The 15,925-nt window shown below is 37.5% G+C and overlaps 1 protein-coding gene across 1 annotated transcript in view; it reads left to right on the forward strand.

Moving 5' to 3' along the window:
* WDR19 (WD repeat domain 19) overlaps positions 1–15,925 on the forward strand; it is a 69,921-nt gene that overhangs the window by 22,219 nt on the left and 31,777 nt on the right. Inside the window, exons 10-19 of the mRNA XM_054582054.1 lie at positions 1,867–1,937; positions 2,419–2,591; positions 2,682–2,796; positions 4,163–4,269; positions 4,979–5,101; positions 8,488–8,637; positions 12,477–12,624; positions 12,756–12,960; positions 15,154–15,313; positions 15,508–15,618. Of these exons, the coding sequence (XP_054438029.1) occupies positions 1,867–1,937; positions 2,419–2,591; positions 2,682–2,796; positions 4,163–4,269; positions 4,979–5,101; positions 8,488–8,637; positions 12,477–12,624; positions 12,756–12,960; positions 15,154–15,313; positions 15,508–15,618 (1,363 nt within the window). The remainder of the gene's footprint in view (positions 1–1,866; positions 1,938–2,418; positions 2,592–2,681; positions 2,797–4,162; positions 4,270–4,978; positions 5,102–8,487; positions 8,638–12,476; positions 12,625–12,755; positions 12,961–15,153; positions 15,314–15,507; positions 15,619–15,925) is intronic.

The following is a 15,925-nucleotide window of genomic DNA, read 5'->3' on the forward strand; positions in this document are numbered from 1 at the left end:
GTTCTCTCATGCCCTAGCAACCAAACAATCTCACCATGGCATGGCAATGGCTGCAAGGACCCACAGGCACCTAAAACGTGGTGGGTGACCTTCCTCTGTAATTGTGGGAGCTATGTTGCCCAGATGGGGAACGAACCTCTGTTGCTTATTTTTCCCTTTGTCCTCTTTCTGCTTGGCTACAAGCATGGGTACAATTGTGGGAAGTACAGAGCAGAACACGGTAACTAGAGCACCAGCCTCCAGCTAGAGGACAAAAAAGGGGAACCCCAGAAAGCTGAAAAATACCAGGTAGATCCCAGAGAGAGAGGAGCTCTGGAAAATGACTCTATAATAAAGATATTAATGAACTCTCAGACTTACCCCTGAGCTGTGTATATGTGTCACACCCTAAATACATATCAAAGACTTTGAGAACTGAACTAAGGGATAGGTCATGGCCTTGGTTCTATACTGGCCACTGAGTGAGCCATACAGGGACATATCCAAATACCACTGCAAAGGCTTTGAAAATGGCATTGTAACCATAACCTACAGAAGGCTAGTTGAAATGTGTGGTCTTCACCCAACTAGGTTGATTGCCTGCTTTAAAAAAAAAACAAAAATTAACCTTCTCTATGGGATTAAAGCAAGACACAGAGTCTCGACATAATATTCAAAATGTCCAGAATATAACCCAAAATTACTTGACATATGAAGAATCAAGAAAATTTCAACTCACTGTGAAAAGGCAATCAAAAGAAGCCAGGGCCAAGAGGACAAAGACAGCAGCTATTATAAAAATGCTTTGAGAAGGAAGGACTATAGCATTCTCCAAACAAATGGAAACATTTTCAAAAAAGAAACAACCTATAAAAAAAAAAAAACCAAATGGAAATTTAAGAACTGAAAAATATAATTAATGCAGTGTGCTTAATAGGAGAATGGAGGTCACAGAGTAAAGAGTCAGTGAACTCGAAGATAGACCAATAGAAATATTCAGTCTCAACATGGAGAGGAAAACAGATTGGAAAAAATGAACAGAGCCAGGGAGTGTGAAATAATGCCAAAGTTCCAATATTGTATCATAAATGTCTTAGAAATAATGGCTGGAAAACTCGCGTTTGGCAAAACACATAAACCTATGTATTAGAAGCTCCAAAAATCTCCAACAGGATAAATACAAAGAAGTATGGTCCCAGATACATCATAAAGAAACTGCTAAAAACCAAGACAAAGACAAAATCTTGAAAGCAGTCAGTGAGCAACATTTTGAACGATGCGCATTTCTCATATGAAACCACAGAGGCCAGAAGGAAGCATCACAACATTCTTAAAGTGCTGAAGGAAAAGAACTATACACTGAAATTCTATATCCAGAGAAAATATCCATCAGTAATAAAGGGAAAATAAAAACAATCTCAGATGAAGGAAAATGAAGAGAATTTGTTGCCAGCAGGAATGCTCTGAAAGAATGCTGAAGAAACTCCTTTAGATAGAAGAGAACAGATGTCAGAAGGAAACTTGGAACGTTTCAGATTTCTTCCTGTCAAGGAAGAGGAACAGAAATGGTAAATAGCCTGGGTCAATATAATGGGCGATTTTTAAATTTTGAGATCTTTAATGTATATGTGGCTACTGAAAGCAAGAATTATAATATTCTCTGATAGTATGTTCATTGCATGAAGATGCAATACATTAAACAACTGCAATATAAAGGGGAGAGGATAAAGTTCTTACCTTTGATAAGATTTCTACATTCTGCTTGAAGTAGTCTAAATGTTGATTATAAATAGACTATGAGACATTAAATATATATAGCTTATAATTGTCAACAAAAACAATTTTACTTATAGCTCATGTTTAATTGTGTTTTTTTTAATTTTTCAGCATTAAAATTCATGACTTGGCAGAATTAAAAGACATGTATGCTATAATCAACCTGGATGATGAAATTAAAGGTATTGAATTCTCTGAAGCAGATTGACATTTTATCATCCCAGTTCCAGAGTAGTATGTTTGTTATTGTATGGTTTACATTTTTTGTAGGAAGAATACTACTAGCACCCCTCACTAGAGTTTCCTAAAATAGCCTCCTTATTTTAGTAATTATGTTGAGTCATACTCCTTGACTAGAAGGATGTAAGTCCACAAAGACAGTGAATTTTATCCCAATTACAATGATAAAATCTAAGTTCATGTGTGTGTGTGTGTGTGTGTGTGTATACCCTTTATGCCAGTATTAAATGAATTAGTGTTCATATACATATGTCAATCCATGGTGAATTTCCTAGTCTAAATAAAGACTCTTTAAACTTAAAAAAAAAAAAAAAAATTTGGAGAATTTTATGCCTCTGGTAGCTTAGGTAAAAATAATTTGCTTGTTTGCCTGCAACAGTATATCTGTTTTTGAATAATCCTTTGTTTTGTAAATTATTTCAGGGTTGGGTACCTTGTCCTGGACAGATGATGGCCAGTTGCTGGCATTGTCTACCCAAAGGGGCTCACTCCATGTTTTCCTGACCAAGCTTCCCATACTTGGGGATGCCTGCAGCACAAGGATTGCATATCTAACCTCCCTTCTTGAAGTCACCGTAGCCAACCCTGTTGAAGGAGTATGAAAATGGTGTTATTTTTATTTTATTTATTTATAAAATCAAAATAGTTTTAGCAATTGATTTACTAGTTATTTTTCTACATTGTAGGAGCTACCGATCACAGTTTCTGTTGACGTGGAACCCAACTTTGTAGCAGTAGGACTTTATCATCTGGCTGTGGGAATGAATAATCGAGCTTGGTTTTATGTTCTTGGAGAGAATGGCAAGTCCAAATCCAGTCGTTTTCTTATCTAGTATATAATTCCTGATCTTATTTGGGAAGCACTTGTTATCAAACTCTGGGTCATGTGCCCTAGAAGGCCAAAAGTCAAAATGTCAGTTTGGTGAAAGGAAAGATTTATTGATCAAGAAGGTGTCACCCAAGAAGATGGGAGACTTATCAATGCCTCAGCTGTGCTGGACTAGGCTAAGGATTTTTAAGCTGGAGAAGGGGGGTGGGAGGAGGAGTTAGGGTAAATTCCTTAGGTCTTTGGTCTCTTGTTAAGGTCTCAAGGAGTAGATTCTAAGGCGCTGTCAGTTCACAAGCATCAGGTCTCCACTGTTTTTTGCAAAGTAAGCTTGTAAATTACTGTCCTTTCTATGAAGAATCATAAATACTGAATTGAGATGTTATCTATAGTTTTCCTGAAACTGTTTGATCAGTAGTTCACAAGTTATTGACCCAGGAACTGGTCATGGTCTCCCTGAGTCCCAGAGTTTAAACCTTAAGCAACCTATGACTACAGGGGAATGGGCGAGTTAATATGCTTTGTTAGGGGAAAAGCAGATCTAACTTGCGGAGATGACCAGAGGGTCGCTCTTTCTTCCTGCAGCCATCTCTTTCTTAGTTTAAAGAGTTTTCTGAATCCTCCAAATTTTTTTGCATAATTTTTGGAAGGGTTTTGTTCTTTATCTTCATAGTGAAGACAGCTTGGTATAGAAGGCAGAGTATGAGCTTTAGAATTAGGCCCTGCATTCAAATTCCCCTTCTGCCTCATTTAGTTAGATGACTGTAGACAAATTCTTTACCCCTCTGAGTCTTGGGTTACTCATGGGTGAGATGAGGATTCTTCGAAAGGAGTTGTGTGGAAAAATTAAATAAAATATGTGCCCTGCCTTTGCACAGTGACTTTCTTATGAACTCCTCGGTCTGGTAGGTTAATAAAAGCGGGTCCCCTTCCTGATTTTATTGTTTGAATAATGACCATTAGCATCTGAAGGGAGCATTGCTTTTTCTTCCCCCTTTTCTCCCCACCCAGCCCTCCCCCACTGGAGGTCAGGTACCCTCAGCCGTAGAGCAAGCCTGAGCAGTGTTCTCAGAGTTCGCCATCACGCATATTGTCACTAAGGTTTAATATTTGTTTGTTTTGCATGTAATTTTATTTTCTGTTACTTTGTTTCATGGGAACCATTATGGAATTCCTGAAGGCAAATTTATATGGCAACTAAGATTTTCTTGAGGATGACTGAAATAAAAATTTTAGGTTCAGAATATCCTTGCAAAAGTGCACATTTAAAAGTCATTTGCAAATATTTGTATTATTTTATTCATATTTTAGTGTGCTGTTTGTTCTTTTTAATTGCTAAAGGTGTTAAAAAATTGAAAGATATGGAATATCTGGGGACAGTAGCCAGTGTTCGCCTTCATTCAGACTATGCTGCTGCACTTTTTGAAGGCAAAGTCCAGTTACATTTGGTAAGTATAATTTTGATGTCTTGGAGGCCTGTTTGGTTAACTTGGTGATGATGATGAACACTCTTATTATTAAGAACTTTGGTCAGGAGGCAACCATGTACAAACTTGTTAGAAAGCCAGGTGTGGATAAAGGATTAACAAAGACCTTTACCCTTCTGCATGAGATGTTCAGTTAACTTTCTAGCTTGATTCCTAAGAAACCTGGCAATTAATCAGCTGTGCTACTTCCAACACTGCTTATGGTAAAAAGGACCCTGTTTGTAACTGCATCTAGAAAGTAGAAATAAACTATAAAAACTTATGGGAATGCCATATACCTGGGCTTCCTGGAATGCATTTAGGGCACGTTGCTTGTGGCGATCGTTGAAACCGTGCCTCTTGAGTTAGTTGTTCAAGAGATATTGGCCCGGGAATATAGGGCTGCTAAACCAGGGCATGTTCCACATCTATCTCTTGGCCCTTTGCTTCTGGGAAGCCAAAGGTATTAGCCACTAGACAGCTTCAGAGCCTGTGAAAGTCGACTGTTTCCCCTACAGAGGGATGTCTAGTGCTGCCTGCTCGCAAGCATCTTTCTGTGTAAACTGATCTGTGTTAGTCTGGTGAGTCTGGTTTAATTGAACTTAAGAAAAAGATCCTCCCTTACCCACTAGACATTGCAGACTAGGTTTACTCAAATTAATCTATGAGCCACTATTATTCTTTGTTTTAGATAGAAAGTGAACTCTCGGATGCTCAAGAAGAACGTGAGACTCGACTTTTCCCAGCAGTGGATGATAAGTGTCGCATTTTATGTCAGGCCTTAACTGGTGATTTCCTCATCTATGGCACAGACGTACGTGTTGTCTTCTTTACTATAGAACATAGGGCAATTTCTAATGTTCACTTTGTAATATAACATTTATTATGCATGTATATGAACATATAGTATATAGTATATGAAAACATATAACTATTATAAATAAATATGTATAGAGCACATAGGTGGCATGATTTGCTAGTATGGAGTGCTTTTGTGATTATCAGCAATTTTGAGAGCATAGTCAAAAGGGCAAACTTTGGAGTCTAGAAAACCTTGATTTAAATGTCAGTTCTTTTACTTCCTTGTTGCTGCATAACCCCTCCAAGCTTCATTTTCCTTATCTAGATGCTTTAAGGATTTAATTTCATGATGAATATAAGACACCTCATTCAGCCTTACATCTACATTTACTAGGCATTTAATACACATTAAAATAAACAGAATATTGAGAACCCCACTCCTTCAGTCTTCTGGTATTTTGAACCACCAATACCCAACACCTCAAAATATTATGTTAGCCACATGGAGCATAGTGACAGTAATAGCATCTAGTATTTGTGAAAAGTTTTCAAAGATTTTTTGAAAGCATATCGTACCTGTTATCTTGTTCAGCCTCTGAATTCAGTCAAGTTGGTAGAAAAGGTGTTGCTTTCCACGTTAGAAAAAGTTATTCACTGTTTTAAACATTCCATTTTCTCCCTTTAAATTGTTTTTTAAAAAGAGCATGTTTAAAGCATGCTTATTGCCATAAGAGAGAATTTATAAGTTGAAGTTTGACCTAAAATAATCAGTCTTTGCTCTAACTTACACCAGTAGGGTAGGTTCGGTGTATCAGGTAAAGTAGTGAGGGATACAGTAAATGATATTAAATACATTTGTGTGACACCTAACATTATAAAGCCCAATCTCACTTATCTCATTAACTCCATAAAATAAGCAGGGAAGTTTTAGAGATGAGCACACTGAAGACTGAGAGGTTAGTAAGTGTATAAGAGAGATGGAACTTGAACAAGCAAGATTTCCTGATGGAAAATCTACTTTTTCCACTATGCCACATGGCATTTTGAAGTAAGAACTCAAAAGTGTAGTAGTCTGTCAAAAAAGCAGTTTTATCTGTCTCATTCTTTTTTTTTAATTGAAATATAATTGACATAGCATTATATTAGGTTCAGATGTACAGCATAATGATTTGATATTTGTATATATTACCAAATGATCACCACAATAAATCCAGTTAACATCCGTCACCATACATAGTTACAAAATTTTGTTTCTTGTGCTCTATCTCATTCTTAAGTGATCCTGAAACTATCAGGGGTTTTAGCAGCTTTACTGAAGTATAATTGATAGACAATGAACTACACAATCTAAAGTTTACAACGGGATAAGTTGTGAGATATGTGTACACCTGTGAGACACCATCAACTCAATCAAAATAGTGACCATATTCATCACCTCCAAAAGTTTTCTCATGCCCCTTTATGATTCCTCCTTCCTGTCCCTCCCCACCGAGGGCTTTCTGTCACTACTAGTTAGTTTGTATATTCTAGAGATTTATGTGAATGGAATCATAGAGTAGGTACTCCTTTGTGTCTGGCTTTAGTGTAATTATTTTGAGATACATCCATGTTGTTGTGTGTGTCAATAGTTCAATCTTTTTTCTTGCTGAGTAATATTACATAGTCCGTATATGTCATAATTTGCTCCTTTATGAATCAGTGGATGGACATTGGAGTTCTTTCCAGTTTGGGGTATTTACAAATAAAACTGCTATAATTATTTGTGTTTAGGCTTTTGTATGGACATATGCTTTCTTTTATCTTAGATAAAAGTCCCTTGAAGTAGAATGGCTACATCATATGGCATGTGTATGTTTAACCTCTTGAGAAACTGACAAACTGTCCTCCAACTTGGTTGTACCATTTCACATTCCCATCAACAGTGTATAAGGGTTCCAGTTCCTCTACCTCCTCACCAACAGCTACTCTAATGAGTGTGCGGGGATATCTCAGTGTGATTTTAATTTTCATTTCACTAATGGACTAATGATGTAGAGGCATCTCTATGCTTATTAGCTATCTGAATATCTTTAGAGAAGTGTCTGTTCAAATGTTTTTATTATTTCTTAATTGTTCTTATTTTTGAGTTTTGAGAGTTCTTTATATATTCTACATTATGTTAATTAAAAGCAGGCAGTCACAGAAGACCACATATTGTATGATTCCACTTATATAAAATGTCCAGAATAGGCAAATCTATAGAGACAGGCTGGGGAGGTTGCAGAAAATGGGGAATGACCACTAAATGGAGTTTCTTTTTGAGGTGATGAAATATTTTAAAATTGTCGTCAAGTGTTATACAACTCTGTGAATATATGAAAATCCAGGGAGTTGTACATTTTAACTGGGTGGCTTATATGGTATGTGAGTTATTCTCAACAGGCTATTATTAAAAAATAAAAGTAAAGGCATCTTAAAAACAGAAAAAAATAATTAGTTAGACATATCTTTGTAGGTCCATCTCTGGTTTTTCTCTTGTATTCCAATGATCTGTGTGTCTGTTCCTCCTCCAGTACTACACAGTCTTAATTACTGAAGTTATTAAAAAAGGTCTTGAAAGTACATAGACTAATTTTCCACTTTATTCTTTTTTTTTTTAAGTTGTTTTAGTTGCTCCAGTTCCTTTACCATCCCATATGATTTTTAGAGTAATCATGTCTGTATCTACAAAAACTCATGTTGAGATTTTTATTGGAATCAAATTAGACCTGTGTATCAGGAGAATTAAATCAGGAGAATTTGAGGAGAATTAACATGTTTACTGTGATGCCAATCCATGAACACAGCATACATACCTCACCATTTATTTAGATACTCTTTGATTTTCTCATCAGTGTTTTGTAGTTGTTAGCATGTAAGATCTGTGCATGTTTGTTAAACTTACACCTAAGTATCTCACTTTTTGAATGATTGTAAGTGGTATATTTTAAAATTTTATTTTCTACATGTTCACTGTTAATATGTAGAAATACAATTGATTGTACCAGGTGGATGTTTTTGTTTCTTTTTATTTTAATATTCTAATTTGTCTATTAATAACAAAAATATTTAAAATAACATGATTTGAGAGTTACTCTTAAACAGTAAGGTTGTTTCTTTTCATTCAATTGGAAAATCCGAAAATCAAGCTTTAATATCACTAAAAGTATTAGAATTGATAGACTGTTGAACCACATGTATATTCTCATTTATTTTTTCTGCCCATACCTTGCAAATATAGTCAACATTGTTCTTAGACTCTTTCTTCATCAAAAATATGATTTTCTTTCTCTTTAAATTAGAAAGCCTATTTAACTTAAATGCTGAAAGTCACTATTTTCTTGACGACCTTTTATGTTTCTCTGACTGGACTTTTTTTAGACTGGTGTCATTCAGTATTTCTACATTGAAGACTGGCAGTTCGTTAATGATTATCGACATCCTGTTGGTGTGAAAAAGATTTTCCCTGACCCAAATGGGACCAGATTAGTTTTCATTGATGAAAAAAGTGATGGATTTGTCTATTGTCCAGTAAGTCTACAAAAGTTTGAATGCATGTTTTTTAAAAATGCAACACTGGAAGAGAAGTATTTTTAAAATATGTTTTATATATAAACTTATTTTCCTGTAAACAAAGCCCAGGATTATAGAACTTCTGTTATCATGTTTGTGATCTGTTTCATTACTATTTACATCAAGAAAACGTTCTTCCACTTTTCTTTAATTTTTCATAGTGTCAGCCCCAAAGAGATTTTTTTAGGGGAAAAAACAGTTATATTCTGTACCACTATTAACCTTCTTTACTGTACATTATTATAGTATGTCATCATGTACACGACTTTTCTCTCTAGATATGCAATAAACTTCAGAGAACTGGGACTATATCCTATCCTTTTCCCGCACTTCAGTTGATCTTCTTCTTCCCTTAAAGGCCCTGAATACCAAGAAAATGTATTTTTGTATTAGATGATTAAAAACAGATAGACTCATTTAGTTACTCTTAATTTTACACATCTTTAATGTTTTTGAAAACAGATTTAGAAAAAGGAAATGTGTCTTTACATCGTTTACAGTAGTTGGGGTTTTTATTTATTTCTGATCTCTGGTGAATGGTTTAGTATGTTCCTGGTCACAGTTCACAAGCCCAGCAGCTGCTGTAGGCCCGTTCTGAGTAACTGTTCTCCTTAGAGGAGACACATTTCAGTGAAGACAGCTTTCCACTCACTATACGCTTCCCTAGATATTAAGACTTTCTCCCTTCTCTTTCCCTCTGTCTCCCCCTCCCTTCCCTTCTTTTCTTTTTTCCTGTCTCTTCCCTTCATTTTTTGTTTTCTTTCTTTGACAAATGTAGCAGTTTTCCCCAGGAATGACTTGATTATCCATACAAACTTTTTAACGTGCTTGTTCTTACTCAACTCATTCCTCTCCCAATCACAAAACCAGTGAGGAAAAATGGCATAAATGTAAAGATAACCTTGAGTTCCCTCTACACACTAGGAAAATTCCATCTTGTACAGACTTGCTTTCTGTAGCAGGGCATAAGGAAGCAGAGCTGCCTTGCTTCCCCGTGTGGAGTCACCACACACAGGTGGGAACCGCTGCTTAGGATACACAGAGGGTCAGAGGTAGATCAGGGATCTGACAGGGGTTAGTCAGAACTGGGGTCTGACGGCTAGACAAACGGCAAAGAGTGAGTCCTGCCTAAACAACTTGATACACTTTTCTTTTTCTATTTACAGTTTTCCTTTCCCTGATAATTTCTGTTAAAGAGGCTGGTATGAGCTCCCTCATAGAATTGGAATGAGGTGCCAGTGAGGTAATTTTTCTAAGCATGTCATCAGGAGCAGGTAGCAGATGTTAGTTAAAGCCCTGCCCTCTTTACCTCCCTTAAACCCCTCAAGTCCAGAATTATCTCACTGCTTCCTGCTCATCCCCACCCCCTCTCCCAGATCTAACCTGCAGCTCAGTTAGGTATTAAGAAAAAACACCCTAGTAAAACAATATCCACACAAAGAGTGACTCCATGAGAGCGTAGGCTCTCAGCCAACCTGTAGAGGGGGGTTTGCTTTTATTCAAATTAAGATTTCACTAATAAGTAGAATCTTAGGTGGTGAGGCAAGATATTACAGGGGAGTGTTGTGTGCACAGGACTAAACTCCTCTTTTAAGTAATAACCCAGCCTCGTCTGTGAGTAAGGCCAGCCTTCCCTGTGGCCTCGGACTCAGCAGGAGGTGGCACTAAGGCCCTTGGACTTTTGACCAGAGTGCTGTGCACTTCGTTTGACTTTAACACCCACCCTGTCATCGTGTGCTAGTGTCGCAGTTTAATTTTCCACTCAACATCAAATAATTTGAGAGAAGCCTTGCTCCTGTGCTGTGTGTGTGTGTGTGTGTGTGTATGCAAATATATAACTATTCAGACTACTATTCTCCTTAAAAATTCTTAAACTTTAAATTTCCCTTCATATGTAAATTTATTCAACCTATATTTCCTCACCGTGTGGATTGTAAGGAAGTGACTCATTTGTACATCGAAATTGGGAGAGAAGACTTTTTTCTTACACATGCCCTAATTAAACAATGTATATACCCCATCACTCCTTGCATGCCTGTGAAGGATGACGTGAGATATGTTCTAGAAAGTGTATAAACATGTTGCCCTTGAGAGAGGCAATAGAGTGTAGTATGGGCACTTAAGTGCATGGGCACTTAAGTTAAGACAGGCAGACAGGGCTGAATTTAAAATTAGTAATGATAACAACTAATATTTCTGTACTGAGTACTCTTTACATATAGCAGGGATCTCTTTCAATCCTTATAGCAACCCTAGAGATAAATACTCATATTATTGCCCTTTTATAGGTGAAGAAACTAAGGCATAGGAAAGGTGGGTAACTTGTCCAAGGTCACACAGTGAGCAAATGCCATCATTGGTATGAGGCCAGGGTGGATTGCTCCCAAGCTCCCACTTTGATTGGCCTCCCAGTTTTCCCATCTATAAAATGAATTCAGTTCTAGTACCTCTTTTGTAGGTTGTTGTATAAAAATCAAATGGATGATGCATGTCAAGCTTTTAGTACACATAATAAGCACTCAACAAATGAGTACCCTTTAAGAAAAAAGAATTCTGCCACCAGTCCATTGGCACTGGTGTGCTCTCCTTACAAACTGAAAGTCAGTACAACCTAGTGATTAGAAGCATAGACTGGAGCCACACTGCCTGGGTTCAAATCTTGGCTCTTCAACTTACTAGCTGTGTGATTTAGGGAAAATTTCTCTGTGTGACAGTTTCTTCATCTGCAAATGAGCATAACAATTGTATCTGTAGACTATGAGGTTAGAATTAAATGACGTTACATACGTAAATAACTGGTACAATACCTGCTAAGCAGCACTATCCAATGGAAATATAATTTGAACCACGTACATAATTTTTAATTTTCTGCTAGCCACATTTTTTAAAAGTTAAAAAGAAACAGGTAAAATTCATTGTAATAATATATTTAATCCAATATTATCATTTCAGTAACTAATCAATATAAAAAATTATTGATGAGATACTTACACTCTTTGATACTAACTTTGTGAGGTCCAATGTTTAATTTACACTTAATATGTGTTAATTTGGACTGGACACATTTCAGTGCTCAGTAGCCACGTGTGGTTATTATATAGTGGCTACTGTACTGGACAGCACTGCTCTACAGCATTAGTTATTATTTGCAGGAATTTTATATTTCATTCTTATTTTTAGAGGAAGCCAGATTAGGAAGAAAGGCATTTCTCAGCTCCACATTCAGCGTACATGTTAGCCTACCTGCTTGAGTTCACAGGAATAGGTGGGTTGATTTTTTAATAGCTTTTATTACTGTAGCAGTACATTTTATGTTTGTTAGAGTGCATTGTAGAGAAATTTTTGAAATAAATCATAGCCAGTGGAATTTATTTAAATTTGAAATCATCTGTAAGTTAATTTCTGTTTCTTTTCTAGCTGGAGCATTTCTATGCCCAAGATTGGAACATGTCTAAACACAGATGTTCATAGTTTACGTTTCTGTCGTCTTGAGCTGCTTCAGCTTTTTTTTTCCTTAACTCGTAGCTTTGTGCCCAAGCTTGTAGTTTTTCCTGCATATTCACCAAATTTTAGATAAAAACCCTTGATTTTCCATATAACTATCTTTTTTTTTTCTCAATCCCGACCTAGTATAGGAATGGGAAAAGAAATTTTCCTTCCCGTTATGGCTGAGTGTTGTTGGGTTGAATATGAATTGGTAAGCTATGCCCGCTAAGACTACAAGCAGACTCTTACCACAGCAAATGGTAATGATTTATGCACAGACTTGGGCAAATCTTTAAATCTTATTTTTGTAGGTTAATGATGCTACGTATGAGATTCCAGATTTTTCACCAACCATTAAAGGTGTTCTTTGGGAAAACTGGCCATTGGATAAAGGTGTATTTATTGCTTATGATGATGATAAGGTGTACACTTATGTCTTTTACAAGGACACTATACAAGGTACTTAATCACTCCTTTTGTGCATTTGTTGATTAAAAAAAATTTCCATTGCAATTAAATTAAAAGATTCTTTTCTGATGTTTGTGCTGAGGAGTATCTTTCAGTATTAAGATGTCTGTTTTATAATATAGGCTCCAAGGTCATTTTGGCTGGTGGCACCAAAGTTCCCTTCTCTCATAAACCTTTGCTGTTATACAACGGAGAGGTGACCTGCCAGACACAGAGTGGGAAAGTGAACAGCATCTACCTGGGCACTCACAGCTTTCTCCACAGCTTTAAAGATGTGGGGCCTAATGAACTGAGGCAAATGCTGACACAGACTTTGTTGCTCAAAAGGTAAGGTTTTAAACACTTTCCATGAAGCTTTTTTGCTTTTGTGATATTAAAGGTCAAGACTCCTATTAAAATAGATGGAGATAATAGTATTTACCTCCTTTACTTCCCAAGATTATTGTGAGGCTCAGATAAGATAATGGATAGGAGAATGTGGGAATTCTAAAAAAAGTCATTCAGAAGGTCTCCAGTCACCCAGCTAGTGCAGTTATTGTGAAATTCTAATAAACACAGCTATTTCAACAATATCTTAATTTCATTATAACAAAGCTTGATTTTCGCCTTGCGTGAGATTTTTTCTTCTTGCTTTTTTCCCTTACATCCTAGGGCCACTGCTAATCCCTTCGTGATTCTCTTTCTCCTGACCATCCCTTAAATGTTGCCGTTCTTCAAGGAGGGTTCCGTGGGCTTCCTTCTTCTCTCCTCACTCCAATTATTTTCCCTGAGCGCATCTTCTCTACTTAATGGCTCCAGTACCATCTGTAGGAGGCTGACTCTGAAATGTGTATCTTCAACTTAATCCTGTGTTTACCACGTCCTACTAGGCATATATGGTAGGGAGTCCATGAGCTCCTCATACCTGGGCTGTTTAAGACAACTCATTGTCTTCCCCAGCCCCCTTTTCTCCTCCATTCTGATCATACATGCACATGTCCTAACACACATACCCCCACACACATCCACCCCAGATCCTTTTCTCCTTCCATATTCCTCAATCTTAACTCTGTCCCTCACTTGGAATAATGCACTATAATGTAACCACTTACTGACTGCTCTCTCTGCTGGTAGCCTCATAACAATCTCACCAGTTCTTCACACACTTTTGAAAATGTGAGTCTGACCTTCTTATTTCCTGGCTGAAGACCTTGCAGTGACTTCCCATCGCCTTTAGTAAGAAATCCCTACTCCTTGGGGACCTTGTCATGGTAGGCACTTGATGGTTTAATGCCAACCTCAGCTTTCCCCACTCCTCTTCGTCTTCTCTCTTACACTGGCGATCGAATCCATCATTTTTCATGATTCTTTGCCTTGGCACATGCTGCTCTCTCTTCCTGGAATGCCCTTCCCCCTCTCTCTATATCTACAATAGTAACTCCTCATTCCTCACTGTTCAGTGGGGCCCTCTCCTACTCCAGAAAGCCTTTCTTGAAGCCCCGCGAACACTTGCAGTCTTTTTGGTGCATTGCCTCAGAGCCAGAATACAATATACTCATACATAGTGGTTTAGAGAACTTTATCATTTACCACTGTATGTACCACCATAATAATACATAGTGGGTAGCGCTGTCAGGGTATTCCAGTCGGAGAATTTATACCAAGTACTTAGCACAAAGACTCACATGTGGTAAGCCCTTGATTGCTTCTGTTGTGCTATGTTCCAGTCATCTGTTCACTTATCTGTCTCTTCCACCTTCCCCAGTTCTGACACCTGAAGGACAGTGGCTGTGTTTGGTCTTTGTATCTTGGTTCCGAGCACAGCTCCTGGCATATATAGGTGGTCAATAAATGTGTGTTAGATGGGAAAATGCAGAGGTAAATAGATGAATAGGTATAATATATTCATTAATGTAAAGGTTCCACAAAAAGTTTAATTGGCATTTATGTCATGTTTTAAACCAGAGGTCAGCAAACTTTCCATTACGGGCCAAACGGTATGTATTTCACGCCTTAGGAGCCACAGTGTCTCTGCCACAACTACTCAAGTCTTTTGTTGCAGCGCAAGAGCCGCTGAGACAACCCATCACGGACGGCTGATGAGTAGCTGCGTTCCACTTGAACTTTATTCTCACAAACAGACAGCTGACTAGATTTGGCCTTTGGGCCATAGTTTGCTGACCCCTGTTTTAAACTTCCAAATTCATAGGAGTACTAATTTTATCAGGCTTATGTGAGAGCAAAAAAAATTTTCATTTGTGTATAAAGTAAACCAAAAATAAATAGAATTAGTTGTTAATGGGGGGAATGTGGTTATCCAGAGTAGATTTATATTTATAAAAGAAATTCAAGAAAAATCATCTGTACAAAAAAAAGGAAGAAAAATTTATGTAATCTTTCATAACTTGGAAATTATTACAGGCTAACAAGTGTTTTGTAAAATTTATCTAGGGCATGACATTTATATTACGTGTCATCTGAAAATTGTCTCCTAGGGGGCAAATAGAGCTTCCTGACTAAACTCCCATGCTCAAACTCCAGGTTTTCTGATGCTTGGGAAATAGGCAGGGCCCTGAACGATCACGCTGCCTGGGGTGAGCTGGCCAGGGCCTGTCTACATCACATGGAAGTGGAGTTCGCAATCCGCGTTTATCGAGCAGTTAGAAATGTTGGCATGGTGATGTCCTTGGAACAAATAAAGGTAAACAGCTTCTTATAGGAATTAACAGGTTAGGATTTAAATGGTATTTATTCATACATTTTAAATGTCTGTAGTTAATCTTACCTAACTCGAATAAGTTGATTGCTTAGAAGATTACCACTTACTATTAAGCAAAGTCTTAAAAAAAAAATAATTAAACCCTATATTTTCATTAAAACTGCTTTTAACTTTAGGGGATAGAGGACTACAATCTTTTGGCAGGACACCTTGCCATGTTCACTGACGACTTCAACCTGGCCCAGGACCTGTACCTTGCGTCCAGCTGTCCTATGGCTGCTCTGGAGGTATGGCAGCAAACAAGGCGGGGGGACGGAACTGGAGGGCGGCGCTCCCCTGTCACACAGCTCGAATTCTCGGCACCGCGCACCACGCACCGCATGCCTTGCCCCCGCTAGAATTGAGACGCGGGCTTTAAGAGCCTTTGAGTGCTCATTGACTTCAAAAATATTTTTGTTCTGCATTCTGTGGAGACATAAAAGGTGTGGTATTGTAACATTACCAAATATTTAAAATCTAAATGTGTCCGAAGAGAAGAGATTTTATAACTTACAAAGACGCATGCAAATAAAAACAGTCGCCATTTATTGAGTG

The sequence above is a fragment of the Pteronotus mesoamericanus genome, unplaced genomic scaffold (genome assembly GCF_021234165.1).
Source record: "Pteronotus mesoamericanus isolate MK-2021 breed Mesoamerican mustached bat unplaced genomic scaffold, CSHL_Meso_final contig_68, whole genome shotgun sequence".
Taxonomy (NCBI): domain Eukaryota; kingdom Metazoa; phylum Chordata; class Mammalia; order Chiroptera; family Mormoopidae; genus Pteronotus; species Pteronotus mesoamericanus.